The sequence below is a fragment of the Mus caroli genome, chromosome 2 (genome assembly GCF_900094665.2).
Source record: "Mus caroli chromosome 2, CAROLI_EIJ_v1.1, whole genome shotgun sequence".
Lineage (NCBI taxonomy): Eukaryota > Metazoa > Chordata > Mammalia > Rodentia > Muridae > Mus > Mus caroli.
Genome location: NC_034571.1, coordinates 23,875,406 through 23,889,726, shown reverse-complemented (window position 1 = coordinate 23,889,726; position 14,321 = coordinate 23,875,406). Strand labels below are relative to the sequence as shown.

At 51.3% G+C, this 14,321-nt stretch overlaps 1 protein-coding gene across 2 annotated transcripts in view; it reads right to left on the bottom strand.

Annotated features, from left to right (window-relative positions):
- Positions 1-1,658: 1,658 nt before the first annotated feature.
- The window catches only part of Col5a1 (collagen type V alpha 1 chain), a 151,755-nt gene continuing 139,092 nt past the window's right edge, over positions 1,659-14,321 (bottom strand). The window contains exons 63-66 of one of the 2 annotated variants that reach the window (XM_021182365.2): positions 13,703-13,815; positions 10,292-10,360; positions 6,434-6,667; positions 1,659-2,355 (exon numbers count right to left, since the gene is read on the bottom strand). In XM_021182365.2, coding sequence (XP_021038024.1) covers positions 2,209-2,355; positions 6,434-6,667; positions 10,292-10,360; positions 13,703-13,815 — 563 coding nt within the window. In that variant the 3' untranslated portion in view covers positions 1,659-2,208. Of the gene's footprint in view, positions 2,356-6,433; positions 6,668-10,161; positions 10,231-10,291; positions 10,361-13,702; positions 13,816-14,321 lie in introns of both variants that reach the window. The other variant, XM_021182371.2, reaches the window with a different exon arrangement.

The window sequence follows — 14,321 nt, the reverse complement described above, 5'->3', positions numbered from 1 at the left end:
TATATATATATATGTAGAGAGCGCACACACCAGAGAAAATGGAAACGGAAAATGATGCCAGAGGCATTTCTGCAAATATAAGAAGTAATTTTATTGTAAAATATTGGAGCTAAAGTGGACTGAGGAGAACAGAACACATTTTGGGTTTCAATGCAAATTACAACTTGGAAGGGACCGACAGAAGAACAGGACAGAGCAAAATCAGATGGAGTGGGAGGCAGAATCCGAATCACATGACCTACACAGAATCCACAGGGCGTATGGCCATCTTCCAATATGGCTTTTTCTCATGCAGAGGCATGCACAGCAGTCCCTGGCTTACGATGGCATCCTGGCTTCCAGGAGAGCTCTCCAGGCCAGGCATTTCTTTGGCAAGAGTAGAACTTGTTCTTCAGGGAACTTTGGGGGATGAGTGTTGGTGGCATTCATCAATCCTGGCTGCTCCCGGGTGCCTCACGGTCGTTTCCTTCACTTCAGGGGTGGGGTGGGGACACAAGCACCAGACTGGCTCTCTGTGGGCACCACAGCTTTCTCGTGGTGGAAGGCAGGTAACTCTCAGCGAGGTTTTCCTTGTTGGTCCTGGAGACCTCTGCACTCAGAAGGCAGCACCCCTCCCGCCCAGCCACCACACACACCCTGGAGGAGGAGGGAGAGGAGGGAGAGGGCAGCATGCAGAGGGATCCCTATGGACCCCAGCACTGACTGCCGCACCCAGGACACTCCTCTGCTGGAAACTCAGTCAGCTCAGCAACCCTGGAGCCAGAGTCCATTCCATATTTCTCAAGCCACCTATGGCTCTCAATGAAGTCTGGCTGTCAGGTGGGCACACAGCAGCTTCCATTCCATCTTGGCACACACACAGAGATTAGCACCACAAACATTCAGCAACTAAACAAGACCATGGGTACACCATGGGCCGGCCATGCATGAAGTCTTTGTTTTGCTCATGTGTTTTCAAATGACTTAAGCAGAGCCCAGAGAGGGGGACAGGCTTCAGGAAGGGACTCCCCACCATCATGAGCACAAGGTGCCAGGAGGGAAGAAAGGTCTCTGGCACCAATCTGGTCTTCAGGTCCTTGGCAAAAATCTCAGAATGTGGAGAAATGACCAGGATAAAGGAAGGTGGGGGAGGGAATGAGGCATGGCAGGCACCCTAGGGCCACCTAAGGGTCTCCGGACACATAGCACCACAAGAGACAAGTGTAAAGAAATCAGCACCAAATGTTCATAGTTATCTATCATCTACAGAACACGTGGCTCTCCAGCCCTGGACACTGTCCCATCAGCCTCTGCAGGAAGGAACAAGGAAAAAGGAAGCAATCAGAATTAATTTAAGCCTGTGTTTTAATCTGAGTGCTGTAGGAAAGGCAGGATATCAAATGCCTTTTTCCCCTCCCCATAAAAAATTATCCAGAGCTAATCAAAAAGAAAAAAAAAAAAAGAGTCTGGAAAGGGGCCCAGGCACCTGCAGTGGCAACGCCGCTTCTTGCTGACTGGGCAAATTTCCAATTTATTGCACATTCTTGTGGGGGTGGGGGTAAGGAGATGCCCTCTACTGAGAGCCGGATTTCGAGCCCAAGCGGGTGCCTTGTCCCAGCTCCCGCTGCCCCCATGGGCCTGAGGCTGGGTTTCCATGCAAGACTGAAAGCCAGGCACACTTAACATTTATAACAATACAATACAAATATTTACTTAAAATTTTCACAAAAACATAAGCACCTTTAATCCATCGGAAAGGCACGTGTGGAATGACATTTGGCCTCTGAGTGGATGTGTTGAGGGTTGTTTAAAAAAAAATGGAGGCTTTGGCGACCTTTACAAGACCACCTCAGAACATCTTTTGAAGGTCAGGGGGAATACATATCTTCAAGTTGAATTTTTTTTTAAAGTGATTTTCAAATACTGTCCCGCCCCCACTCCCGGCCAACGGTCCATTAACACCTTTAATGAACCTATCCTGAGAGCTGAAGGGTGGCAAGAGGCTGTGGTATGGCTAGGTCATGTGATTCGGCTCCGTGGGGACACGGCTCTTTCCCTTTGTTCTCTCTGGGCATGGGGTCCAATGCCACGGAGGGTCCGAGGCACAGATGAGTCAGGCAGGCAGGGGTGAGAAATGTTCACTGTCCGGGATGGGCCGTGCACAGGACGCCCACAGGTGGGGTGCTGAGGTCACGAGGTTGCTCTGGAGACCGGTGGGCTCAGCAGCTCCTAGCCTAGGAAGCAAGCTGGCCCCACTTCAAATCCAAATTTCTGTGAGGCTTCACCAAAGTCGTTGAACATGATGTCCACGATGGGGACTTGCTCTACTTTGGGAGTGTCGATCTCCAGCACCGTCTTCTGGTAGCCTTTCTTGGTCTAGGAAGGGGGAAGAAGTGGAGGCTGTTAAAGCTGGCAGCCTGCCCCTGGCCCAGTTCTCTCCACCCCAAGGCTCCACGAACTCCTGAGCCACCAAATTAGCTGCAGAACAGTAAGTTGGAAGAAACATGGCTGAGCAGAGAGGTGACGGGACCTCTGTAAGATTTCACATGGGAAAGGGAAGTGGAGCTCTGTAGCTATGCCTGGCCCCTTCACAGATGTGGCCATGCAAGGGAACCTCCCGTACTACCTGTTCCAGAGTGAAGTGGGTAAACTGAGACACAGAAGGGTCATGATGGTGTAGGGCCTGAGCAACCTGATAGGTCACTGTCCCATGAGGATGTGTTCAGCACTGCTCGGGGGCTCCTGAGCAGAGTGGAACAAGGCTTTTCTAAGAAAAGTAGGCTGAGCCTCAGCAAGGGTGAGGGAGTTGCTAGCCAGGACATCTCTTCCAGCACAGAATATAGGCAGGAAGACACATGAGTACTTCTGTCCCTAAAGCCAAGCAAGCTTAACTTCGGGTGTCTAGAACATTTTTGTCACGGAGGGCAATCTAGTTCTGCCACTCTGCCGACTTCCTTCAATGGTGCCTTGACATCCCCGCCTTTCTTCCATGAATTTTTGGGCTATACATCTGTCCTGAGCCGGGGTTTCCACAACCATGGATGTGAACTCCATTCTCATGAAACTGTGCCTGTCCTGGGAGAGGTATCCTTCCACTGCCTAAACCTGGCAGAAATCACGAGAAAGCAGACGGGCAGCAAGTATCCCACATGTTAACTATGGGTGCAACATGCCAGGGTGCAGCCTGGAAGAGAGGGCCTCCTACTGACCTTGGGTCAGTCCTGAAACTCCCACACTTGGTGTGTAGCCTTACTACATGGCCTTACTCTCCCTGGGAGTAGACTGAGCGTGGACCCCAAATCCAAATAGGAACCCTATTGCTCAAGGTGATGGTGAGAGATAGGCCTTGGAAAGATGATTAGGCCATGAGAATGGACCCCTCACAAGTGGGTTTGCTTCCCTTATGAAGGGAACCCAGAAAGACCCTCCATCTCTGCCTTGTGATAACAATGCAAAGGTTGGCTGTGTACAACCCAAGGTGATGGCCCCAACCTTGAACTTCCTGCTTGCAGAACTATGGGTAGTTCTGCTGTCTATAAGTCACTTAGGCCATGCTTCCTGCCATGATAATAACAGACTGAATCTCTGAAATTATAGGTCAGCCCCAACCAAATGCTGTCCTTTATAACAGTTGCCTTTGTCATGGTGTCTATTCATAGCAATAAAATCCTAACTAAGACCAGTGGATTCAGAATCTGTGTTTTCTTAGAGTCTTGGACAATTTTGTTATTTATAGTTTCCTGGCTGTCCCTTGAGAAACACTGAAAGAATTTGCCACCAGGATCCTGGTACAGATTCTAGTTGCTTAGAACATGGTTGAGTTTTAGGGATACTTATAGCTGATCTGGCCAGGCAGGTTGTAAGGAGACTGGCCAAAGAAATGGCCACATCTTTCCACTTCCATGGTCATTGTCTGAAACTTACCATGTTATGTATCTGAGCATTTAGAGTTGGCTTAGTGGTTAAACTGTTAGCCATGCAAACACAGAGACTGAAGTTTGAATCCTCAGAAATACATGTAAATGCTAGGTGGGTGTAGCAACTCCAAAGATGTATTGCCATCTTTGGAAGTCAGAGACAGGAAATCCTAGAGTAAGCTAGCTATCAAGGCAAGCCACATCAGTGAGCTATGGGTTTCATTGAGAGACCCTGACCAATGAATAAGATGGATGATTCTCAACAGCCCCTAATGTCAGGCACACACACACAGAGACACACACAAACACCCACATGCCAATACATGAAAAAGCATGCACAGACACAGATATGCACACCATCAACATAAAAATATAAGAGGAAAAAAAGAGACAGGGATAGTGGCCCATGTCTTTAATTCCAACACTCAGGAGATAGAGGTAGGTAGATCTACAAGTTCAAGGCCAGTCTGGTCTATAGACTAAAGAGAGACTCTATACCTCTGTACTAATGAGAGAATTGTGACCAGGCTATGTAGAAAAACCCTGTCTCAAAAAAGATATCTATGGGGAATCTGGGTAGCTTCAGGGGCTAGACTTACGTACCCATGTATGGTTGGGGGTACCTGAGAGCCTCACTCTCCTGGCTAGGCTAGGGAGTCAGAGCTGGTCACCGCTGCCATCTAGGGCTGGTTACCTTGGTCTCTGTTCCCAGACCCAGAAACTTATCTGAGGTGATCAGTCTGGCCTTTCCTGGGCCATGGAAGGTGCTAGAGTCTTGGGGAGCCATGTGAGGTCAGTGATGGAGTGTCACTGTCACACACCAGTGAGTCATGAGGCCACAAGCCTATGCCAGCCCACATTTCCCCACTTTACGGCATCAACATCAAATGGGTCTTTCTCTCCCACCCCAGGGACCACCATGTGTGGAGCCGGCAGGTGATTTCACACAGATTTGTGGAGCCCCGTTGCTCCAATTATTAGAGCGCTTAGAGAGGGACATATTTAAAGAAGAGACATAAATAACCATTGCCAGCTAGCAACGGCCCCCCAGGGGCACACAAACTGCACAAACAATGGATTGATGTGGAATGACTCTCTGCCCCTCCACAGGGCCCGCCGCTTGGCAGCCCCGTCAATCAGGCTACCCAGCCACACAATAGCAGTGCTGGCATTCCAATTTCAGTGGCTGTGATTACAAAATGATTCAAACTGTCCTCCCAGGGCTGGGCAGGCCTTGGCACCGCTGGCCTGCACCTGGAGGATAGAAGAATCCTGAAGGAGCCTGGCCAATAAGGAGAGAGTTGTGACATTTCAGATCATGGCTGAACTCAGGGGTTTCGGGGCAGAGAGTGGTTTACCACTCCAGTCAGCCTACTGCATGCTGCTCTCCTTGGATTGCCTTGCAATTCCACAGTCCTGCCAGCCTGCTTCCCCTCCCTGAGTTCCCTCCCAGTACACAGAGCCATTTTTTCCATCAGCGGGTTATTCCGTTCTGAGCCATTATTTTCCCACTTTTCCCAAGATAGGATCTTGGATCTTTTCAGAAGTAAAACCAGGAGGGGGGTGCTTCCCACCCCCAACCCCCAGTGTACTTCTGCTCTATACCTCGCCTCTGCACCAGAGATGCTGAGGAGGCCACAGCTTAGAACAGTGTTTAGAATAGAGAAGGCCTTCCCATGTGGGCTGTGGTCAGAACTTCCACTTCAGCTACCACACTCTCATGGGTCAGCCAGATCTGGAGCTGTGGAGAGTTCCCCAACATGCTTGGCTTCTCCCTCAGAAGCCAGTCCCAGAGCAGGGAGATGTCTCAGTCAATAACATTTTTGTCACGCAATCATGAAGAACAGAGTTTGATTCCCAGAACCCACATTTTAAAACCTAGGTGTGAGGGTCGGAGAGATCACCTGTTATTCTTGCAGAGACCTGGGTTTAGACTCAAGCACCCACATGGTGGCTCATAATGATTTACCACAGTTCCAGTTCCAGGAGATTCAGGGCTCTCTTGTGGCCTCCATGGGTACCAGGCATACATGCGAGCAAAACACATATGCACGTGAAATAAATCCTTCCTTAAAAATAAAGGCTGGGAGGTGGTAGATGCTGGCAGTCTTGGTGCTGGAGGTGGGAGTGGGTGGCTGGCAGATTCCTGGATTTTGCTGGTCAGCCAGCTTAGCTTACTTGGCAGGTTAGAGACAGTGAAACACCTTTTCATTCTACAGGAATGACAACCACTGTCCCTTCCATGTACACCGCCGCTCATATACTCATACATCCAAGCGCACACGCACAAATACAAACACATGCATGCATACACACAAAGGCAGCCCGTCCATAATTCTCACCCTGACCAGAAAACACCTGCTTAACTGCATGTGGTCTCTAAACTCCAACCAGGCCCTTCCAGGTCAGTCACACTCTGATATGGCCAGGCTGGGGCCCTATCCGGCTCTTGATGTATCCCTAACACAGAGAGAATGGCATACACAAAGTCCTCTGTAAATCTGTACTAGCTGAGCATCTATGGGAGGCATACTCACAGCACAGCCATCCACCAGGGCACGGATGTAGGGGTTGTTATCATAAGACATTTCCTCATCGTTGGAGCCCAAGAAGCGGATAGCCTTATCATAGCTGCCTGTGGCGGCATCCTGCCAGGCCACGGACTGGTAGCAGTTGTAGGTGATGTTCTGGTGGGCAGAGGCGCTCAGCAGCCGCAGGAAGGTCATTTGTACCACGCCCACGGGGTTGCCTTCAGCATCCACATAAGAGAGCTAGGGGTAGGCATAGCAAGGGGGTGAGCAGGGTGGACACACAGCAATAGACAGTTCCCCACACCCACAGGGCTTCACCCAAGCCTGTGCCCTTAGGCCGCTGCCTGGAAGCTTCTGTACTCCTCAGGGCATCGTCCAACAACTGGGACGCAAACTGGGAACTGATAGCAAACAGGCTATCTCTGCCCTGAGAGCCCCGAGAATAGGAGCCAAGTGAGACACACCTCGTAACGTATTCTTCAGAGACTGACAGTCTGCTTATTACCCTTCATCCAGTAGCCCTACCTCTCTAGATTCAGCGCCTGCCCTGCTTCCTCCAGGAAGCCTGCCTAGGTCATTTCCTCCATGTGACCCTCTTTTCTGCCTCCAGCTTCCAGGCCAGCTTCTGGGGAGCTGGTCACCTCTTCTCCACTTGGCAGGGTCTGCCTGGCTTGACTGCACCCCATGGTGCTCCATTAAGAGCCACCTTCTCCTTCTGCCCTTCTCCTTCTGCCGTGGGAAGCAGAAGGCCCCACCCGCCAATGCATGAGTCAGCCTGCTTGCTGGGAGCAAGAGGCAAGGTCTTATTCCTCGGAGCGGGGAGAGCAGATGTATGGGAAGAAGGAGAAAAGGCTCCTGGGGTCTGGTGACCACGCCCTTTCCGGCCCTGGCACTTCTATATGTTCTATATGACCCTGAGACTTGATAGGAGCTCTTCTCTTTGTAGTGCACATGGCCCATAGGCAGGAGATGCTGCAAAGTGTCCCCTTTGGTCACAGCTCTGTCACTGTCCTCACTGTTCCCTGAGGCTGGGTGCACCAGCTCAGGTCCTGCGTCCTGGTGCCCATCTGTCTGTCACCTTCCTCAGAGTACACATGCCACAAGCACAGGAGCTCAGCTTCTTGTCCCTGTTGCTGTGTTGAGCAGAGGAAGGCAGCCGGGGCTCTTGTGAGCAACTGCTTGAAGGCCACTGCCAGGAATCAAGAGCTAGAATGGCCAAGAGACCTCGGGGAACGTTGAAGAATGGCCCAGCCTGGATGGACGATGGACTAGCCTGAGTAGGGTCTGAGCTGTGTGGGAACCTGAGTGACCAGGTGTATCCTGTTCTGCCAAGGGTCAGGCTACTGAGGCAGCAAACAGGCTATCCTGCAGACCACTACCCATACCATGCAAGTAGAGCAGGGCTCTGGAGTTAGGACCCTCTCTGGAAGGCCCTACTCTCCACAACAAACTGGGAACAGCCTCAGGGAAAGAGAATGAATGGCACCCTGGAAGTGGCTCCCACTGTGTCACCAGTATCTCAAGCCATTCTGCTTCACTAGGTGCAGGCTGCCATGGACACCCTGAGAGAAGAGTCGCATTGTCTTTTGCAAAGAGTTTCCTGAGGCATCAGTATTATCAGGGGTACAAAACTCTTAGCTGTGGGAGAAAGCACAGCCTCCCCAAGCCTGGTGTGACTGAAGGCCTCTCTCCAGGCAAGGACCAGCAGGGCTCAGCGGGGCAGGTTCTGTAATGACATTTGCATCAGGGAAGAGACTGGCAGAGGTCAGTGTCTCATTCTGGTAAACCCAGCTCCCAGCAGCTGCAGCTCCAACCCTGTTCTGTGTCGGCCACTCCAAAGGGCATGTGTACAGTGAAGGAATGCTTGGGGCAGTGCTGGGTGTAGCACAGGCCATGGTGACCAAGAAGACGCAACAACTTCAATAGTAATAGGGGGAAAGAATAGGGTGGGGGAGGCAGGCCCAGGACCTTGTTCCTTTCCACCATGATGGTGGGACACCCTAAGGGTTCCCAAGCTACCAAGGACACTCCACTTCCTTGAAGACAGCTTGAGAAAAACCCACAGTCAGACTCTGCAAAGGAAAAATGCATACCAACCGGCAGTCCGGGTATCCGGTGCTCCTAGGAGGACACATGACTGACTTGAGAGAGGACACATGCCAAGCAGAGGCAGCCCCACAGAAGGACCTGAAGACCTAGTACTGTCCCAGGTTGAATTCTTCAAGAGGACCTGCCCTAGAGGATCGATTCCCTGCATCCTCCGTGTGAGAGGCCGTCTTAGGCAGCTCCTGGTTCTTACTGGGAACTGGGAGCTGGGCACTGTAGCCTGAAGGCAGGCTGGTTTGCCTTGAATGGTCCCTGGCCTCTGTCCCTGATAACCAACTCAGGATAAAGCCAGACAGGGGTGTGCCTAGACATGGGTATTCTATGACCATTTGCTCCCTTAGCAATGCTAGCAACTGGGTGGCTGCCCCTGGGGGACCTGGACTCCACCAGGTGGAAGCCATTTGGAGAGGGGAGAAGCCAGGTCAAGCTTGGGCAGACAGGACCCAAAGGACCTCGGCCCTGGGCAGTTTCCTTGTCTGACCCCTCAGATCTCCTGTCACTGCTACTGGGTCTTCCTCCTGATAGGTCCTTCTGTGTGACAACCATTTTCCTCTCAAGAAAGCAAAAGGAGCAGAAGAGAGGAAGCAACAGATGAGAATGCCCGGCTCCCAGCAGGGGAAGAGAAGCTGTGGGGCTGAAGCCCAAAGAGTCCAGGCCACAGCTTGTGTGCAGAGGTGAGCTCCTTGGGACCCCCGACAAAAAGCCAGGCATGCCTCCAGGTTGAGGGATGACAGAGGTGGAGGCAGGATAGTCCTGGAAGCCACTTGACTCTGTGCTTACTAAAGAGGCTGAGGTTGGTGCAGTGCTGAGAGGCAGCAGAAGCCCCAATGGGGTTTGTGCGAGCAAGGACTCATAGGGAGAGGTCCACTAGACTAAAGAGTCAAAAGAAGGTGTGGGGCTCTCTTCTCTAGACCTGGAACCTGAAGTCTAGCTGGGTTTTTACAAAGTCTTGAGCTGACTTTACTAAAGGCCCTGAGTATTTGGGGGAAAAAATGTCCCATTTCAAGTGGGAGACAGGCCATTGGTCTCATAGCAGTGAACCTAAACAAATTTCTGACCTCCATGCTGGCCATAAGAGCCTTCTGGGTGACATTAAGATCTCTTCACCTCCAGAATGGGTTATGTTCTAAGATACACCTCCCATAAGTTAAACACAGACTAATACAGCCATGTGGGGCACATCTGGTGCCTACAAGGACAACAGCAGCCAGAGCCTGAGGGCCTTGCATAGCCCAGAAAGAGGGTACGAAGAGCAGGGGTCTGGAAGTATTCTCTGTGAACCTCCTAACTGGTCATGCCTATGAAGAAAGATCTCCTACTCGGTGTATGTCTCTGACCTGTGGTTTGCCAGTGATGGTGTGCCATCCATAAGCAGCATGTGGCTTTACTGGCGTGCCCACCTCCAGCTGCAGATGCCCTGAGTCTCAGTGGGAAGCTACCCACCTACTTCCAGGATGGAAGGAGAGGCGAGAGGAAGGGGCATCACACCCATCTGGGCCTTGCTGCCAGGCATGTGGAGCATTTTGGCCTAAAGGGCCATAGCAGATGTGGCCCCAGCTGTGATTAGGCCCATGCAGCACCCAGAGCCAGGCTGAGCTGCAAGCAGGCAACGTGAGGTGGCCACTTACCAGGGAACCCCGCTTGTACTGACTATACCAGGTGGAAGGCTGTTCTTTGGGCCACCGGGCCATTTTACTCTGCAAGATAGGAGATGGCGGGTTTAAAGTGACAAATGCAAAGAACGTGGTGTCACCTTACCAGTTTCCCACGCTTGAATTCACTGAACCAGGAACCTGGGTTTTCTTTGGGCCAAGAAGTGATTCTGGCCTACACATAGGGCAGGGATGGTGGGGAGGGAGAGAAACAGAAAATGAAAGGGTTACTTCTGCCTCTACAGACAGACCTTCCCAGCTTTTCCAGCCCCTGTGTCCTGCCGAGATACCTATGCCTCCTCCCTGGGATGACCTGGGGTGACAACTGTTCTAGAGCTCTACAGCGACCAGGTACATGTCAACATGGTCATGCCAGGATTACAGGCACAGCTATTGGCTTGTGTGTACCAAGGCATCTAGTGACTGCTGAAAGGTCATAGTGGAACAGTAAATGACAAACACAGAAACCTCATGCCAGCGACAGAGAAAGTTGCAGCCAGCATAAGTTGATGGGCTTGCAATGTGTGGACATCTCCTCATCCTGCTCTCAGTTTTAAGAGACGATGGCTCAGGCTCTTCAGCTGCCACCCAGTACTGCAGCAACACAGAATCCCAGTGTACGTAATACGTGTGTGTGTGTACAGTATGTGTACATATATGTATAAGTGCATATGCATAATGTATGTGTGTGCATAAGGTACGTGGTTGTGGTGTGTGTCGAGTATGTAGCCATATGGGAAGCCCCCTCTGTGCTGGCTTCAGGCCGTGGAAGAATCAGGCTGAGACTGAGCTGGAAGTTCTGGTTGACTTTCTTAGTGCCAGGAGTTATCAAGTAGGCTGCTGGTGGAGGATTGCCCCCAATAGTCCTGTGTGCTATGCTCCAACAAGCCAGACAAGATGTGCACATTGGTGCCATAGTGGTACAAATGTTGTGGTGTCACCAGCTGCTTTTCAATAGGTTTAAGGTCTGTTTCACTGAAGGGAACTCACATGCACCTATCAAGTTTCATCTTAATCACTGGTGTTTAGGCCTATACAGTGCTGCTTTCTCAATTGGTCATCAAAGGAAGTTTATTTTTTGCAACAGGAGATGTGGAAACAATATTATAGTCAGAAGGGGGGAAGTGTTGTGTAGTTATATCCTCCAAATGGAAACATCTTTCCTAGAACTAAGCTTAGTAAGCTTCCGGGGGTAAACACAACTCACAAGTTTCAGGAACCTCCTCAGACTTACAGTATAGATGGCCCCTTAAAACACTATAAAAGCAGTGGGAAAGGGGGTTCTCTGACCAGCCAGGTTGTGTGCCAGTCACAAAACTCCAATGATGCAGCTTTTGTGAGTTGTAGGCCTCCTGTGGTGGTCTTTTCAGTGAGACAGCTGCTTTTGAGTCACCAGAGCTCCTGTGAGTAACCCCAATAAACTCTACAGTTCCACTCAGCTAGACCTGGGTGGAATTATATTTTTACTCTTTGTTCTATTGTTGTTGCCCTTTATGAGGTGGAAATAGGGTCTCTCCAGAAAATGGCATACAATAGAGGCGAGCACACACACACATGTGTGTGTGTGTGTGTGTGTGTGTGTGTGTGTGTGTGTGTGTGTGTGTGTATGAAGGTCGTCACTGGGGACTTATGGTCTTTGGGGTTCCTGGAGCCAGCAGGTAATTTGCTATGACAAGGGAACAGAGACTGTCCTCAAAGCCTCCAGAAACTGCAGGGCTAAGGTGACCCCCTTCATCATAGGGCTTGCCTCTGTGCCTCCTTGGGGAGTCTCACTTGGGGGCTCTATCTCCATGAAAGCCAAGGCTGAAGATATGTAAGACTGACCAACAGAGTGGTCTCAGAGATTATATGGGCTGAGTCTCTGTAGGGGGAGGGTGGGAGGTCGTGTCTCTAGACTGATTCACTGTTGGTGTGGAAAACCAGAGTTTTCAAGACATCCTAGGCTGACCAGATTCTTTAGAAATCCATACATGGGATCCAGGCACAAAGGTTAGGTGGGGAAGAGGCAGGGATATGGAGCAACATGATTGCCCCCTCTGAGCTGGCTGGGTGCTAGAACAAAGCCTGACTGCTGGGGAAATGAGGTGTCCTGTCTGCCTGCCGCCTCCCCCTGAGTCCTGCACCTTTGCCTGTGGTCTGTCAATGCCACACTCAAATTGTGTAGGGGCAGCTCCTCCCAAGTTAGGAACGGAGGCTCCAACTCAGACTTCTGATCATACCTGCTCCAGGCTCTGGAGCCGTATCTCACTGGCTCTAGGAGAAGGTCTATTTATCCTGGGCAGGGCAGCTCTGGCTCAGCCCACAGTCTGTACGTGAGGGAGAAGCAAGGGGACCGAGTGTCTGTGCATCTGCACAGACTCCATCTGACATAGTCCCAGAGACAGGTTGGCTCCAAGAGGCTGTCTGTCTGCAGAGGGCACTAAGGGGGGCAAGAAAGGGCTCTCGGTTCAACTCCAGCTAGATGGGGGGCATGAGACCCATAGAGCAGGTTCTCATGTCTCAGATCTCTGCAAAGCCCTGGCTCTTCTCTGGGAGTCCAGTACATCAGAGTGCAGGAGGGATTGCTCTGCTCCTGCTGCCAGCAGCAGAGTGCAACCCAAGGGCGTGCTGGGACCCAAGGGCGTGCTGGCGCTTACCACTTTCATGATGTGATTTAGAGAGAGGATGGCAGCCCCAGGGAGCCCTTATGCCCTCTCCAGCAGGAACCCACTTCCCAGGTGCTAGGGTTGCTAGGAAGCTGTGGTGTGGCTCCACATGCACACCTGCTGTGGCCTCTAGAAAATGGCACGGGACAACTCTGATGGAGGCCACTGAAACTGAGGTCATGGTCATGCTCTCAGATATGAGAAGGCTTATTCTCTTGCCGGCCTGTCCCAGCCAGAGTAGCCTCTGACACAGAGTCTGCAGCACAATTCACTTACCTATCACACGCATACACAATCCTACCTACAGGAGGGAGCTCAGAAAGGCTACAGGGGTGACTAACTGATACCCCACAAAATATCTTGAGTCAGAACCCAGTTATCTGCCTACAGATTCCTCATGCATGCCCTTGCCTGGCACCTGAGAGGCCTAGGATAGATCCCACAAAAATAAGCTGGCACCCCCAGTTCAGGCACACGGCAGTCTCTAGTCCTTCTTCTCACTTGTCCCCAAAGGTCTTTCAAAATTTTAGGTTGGTTTGCTGAGCCCCAGGGATGAGCCCCAGGGATGAGCCCCAGGGATGAGCCCCAGGGATGAGCCCCAGGGATGGCTGCCAGCTCCAGGATAATCCTATTGTTGAGGTGGGGGGAGCATGCTCAAGGCCGGCGCTCTTCACACACAGGAACCTAGGCTGCTTCTGCTGCTGCACACCTAAACTATCTTATCTTAGGACAATTTAAGTATGATTTCCAGAAGAATGCTCTTGGTACTGAAAGTGACTGTCTGCTGGCTTTTAGCCTTAAAGCTGTATACACACAAGAAACACTGAAGCCCTGGTCCAAGCGGACATACGGCAGTTGACACAGGTACTCACTCCCTCAGACTTCTTGTCAGGGAAGACGCACGTGGACCCTCCAGCTGTGAAATTGCAGTAGACTTTGAAGGAGTCCCTGGAGCACCCTTGGTTGGGATCGACCCAGTATTCACCTGGATTTCAGAGACAGGGAGGCAGATTCATGAGAATGGCTCCCTGGACTGTCCGCAGAAGCCACCGCAACATTTCAGCCTAGCTGTTAAATGCACAGCCAGGGCCATAAAGCCACCGACACCGCCTCCTTTCCTGTCTCACAGTACTTTGCTTTTCCTGAGGGGAGCATAAAGAGAAGCAGACAGTCCTGTTCGCAGAAGTGCAGCTCGGCAGGAAGCACACTGTGTCAGTGTCTGCTGACCTTGATGGGTGGATGGCACAAAGACAAAGAATGTTCTGAAATGAACCTGGAACTTCATGGGCGTGGCGTCAGAATCTACTGAAATCAGATACCCCTCGAATCCAGAGGAGGAGCACCCCTTACTTCTGGGGAGAGAAGTCGATTTCATTTTACTGCTCAACAGGCCCTTGGTTTGAAGAGGGTGAGGGTTGAGGTTCTATGGTTCTGCCAGTGCTTAAGACCCACTTTCCCAAGCCCAGCACCGCACATAATCCTGACTTCAAG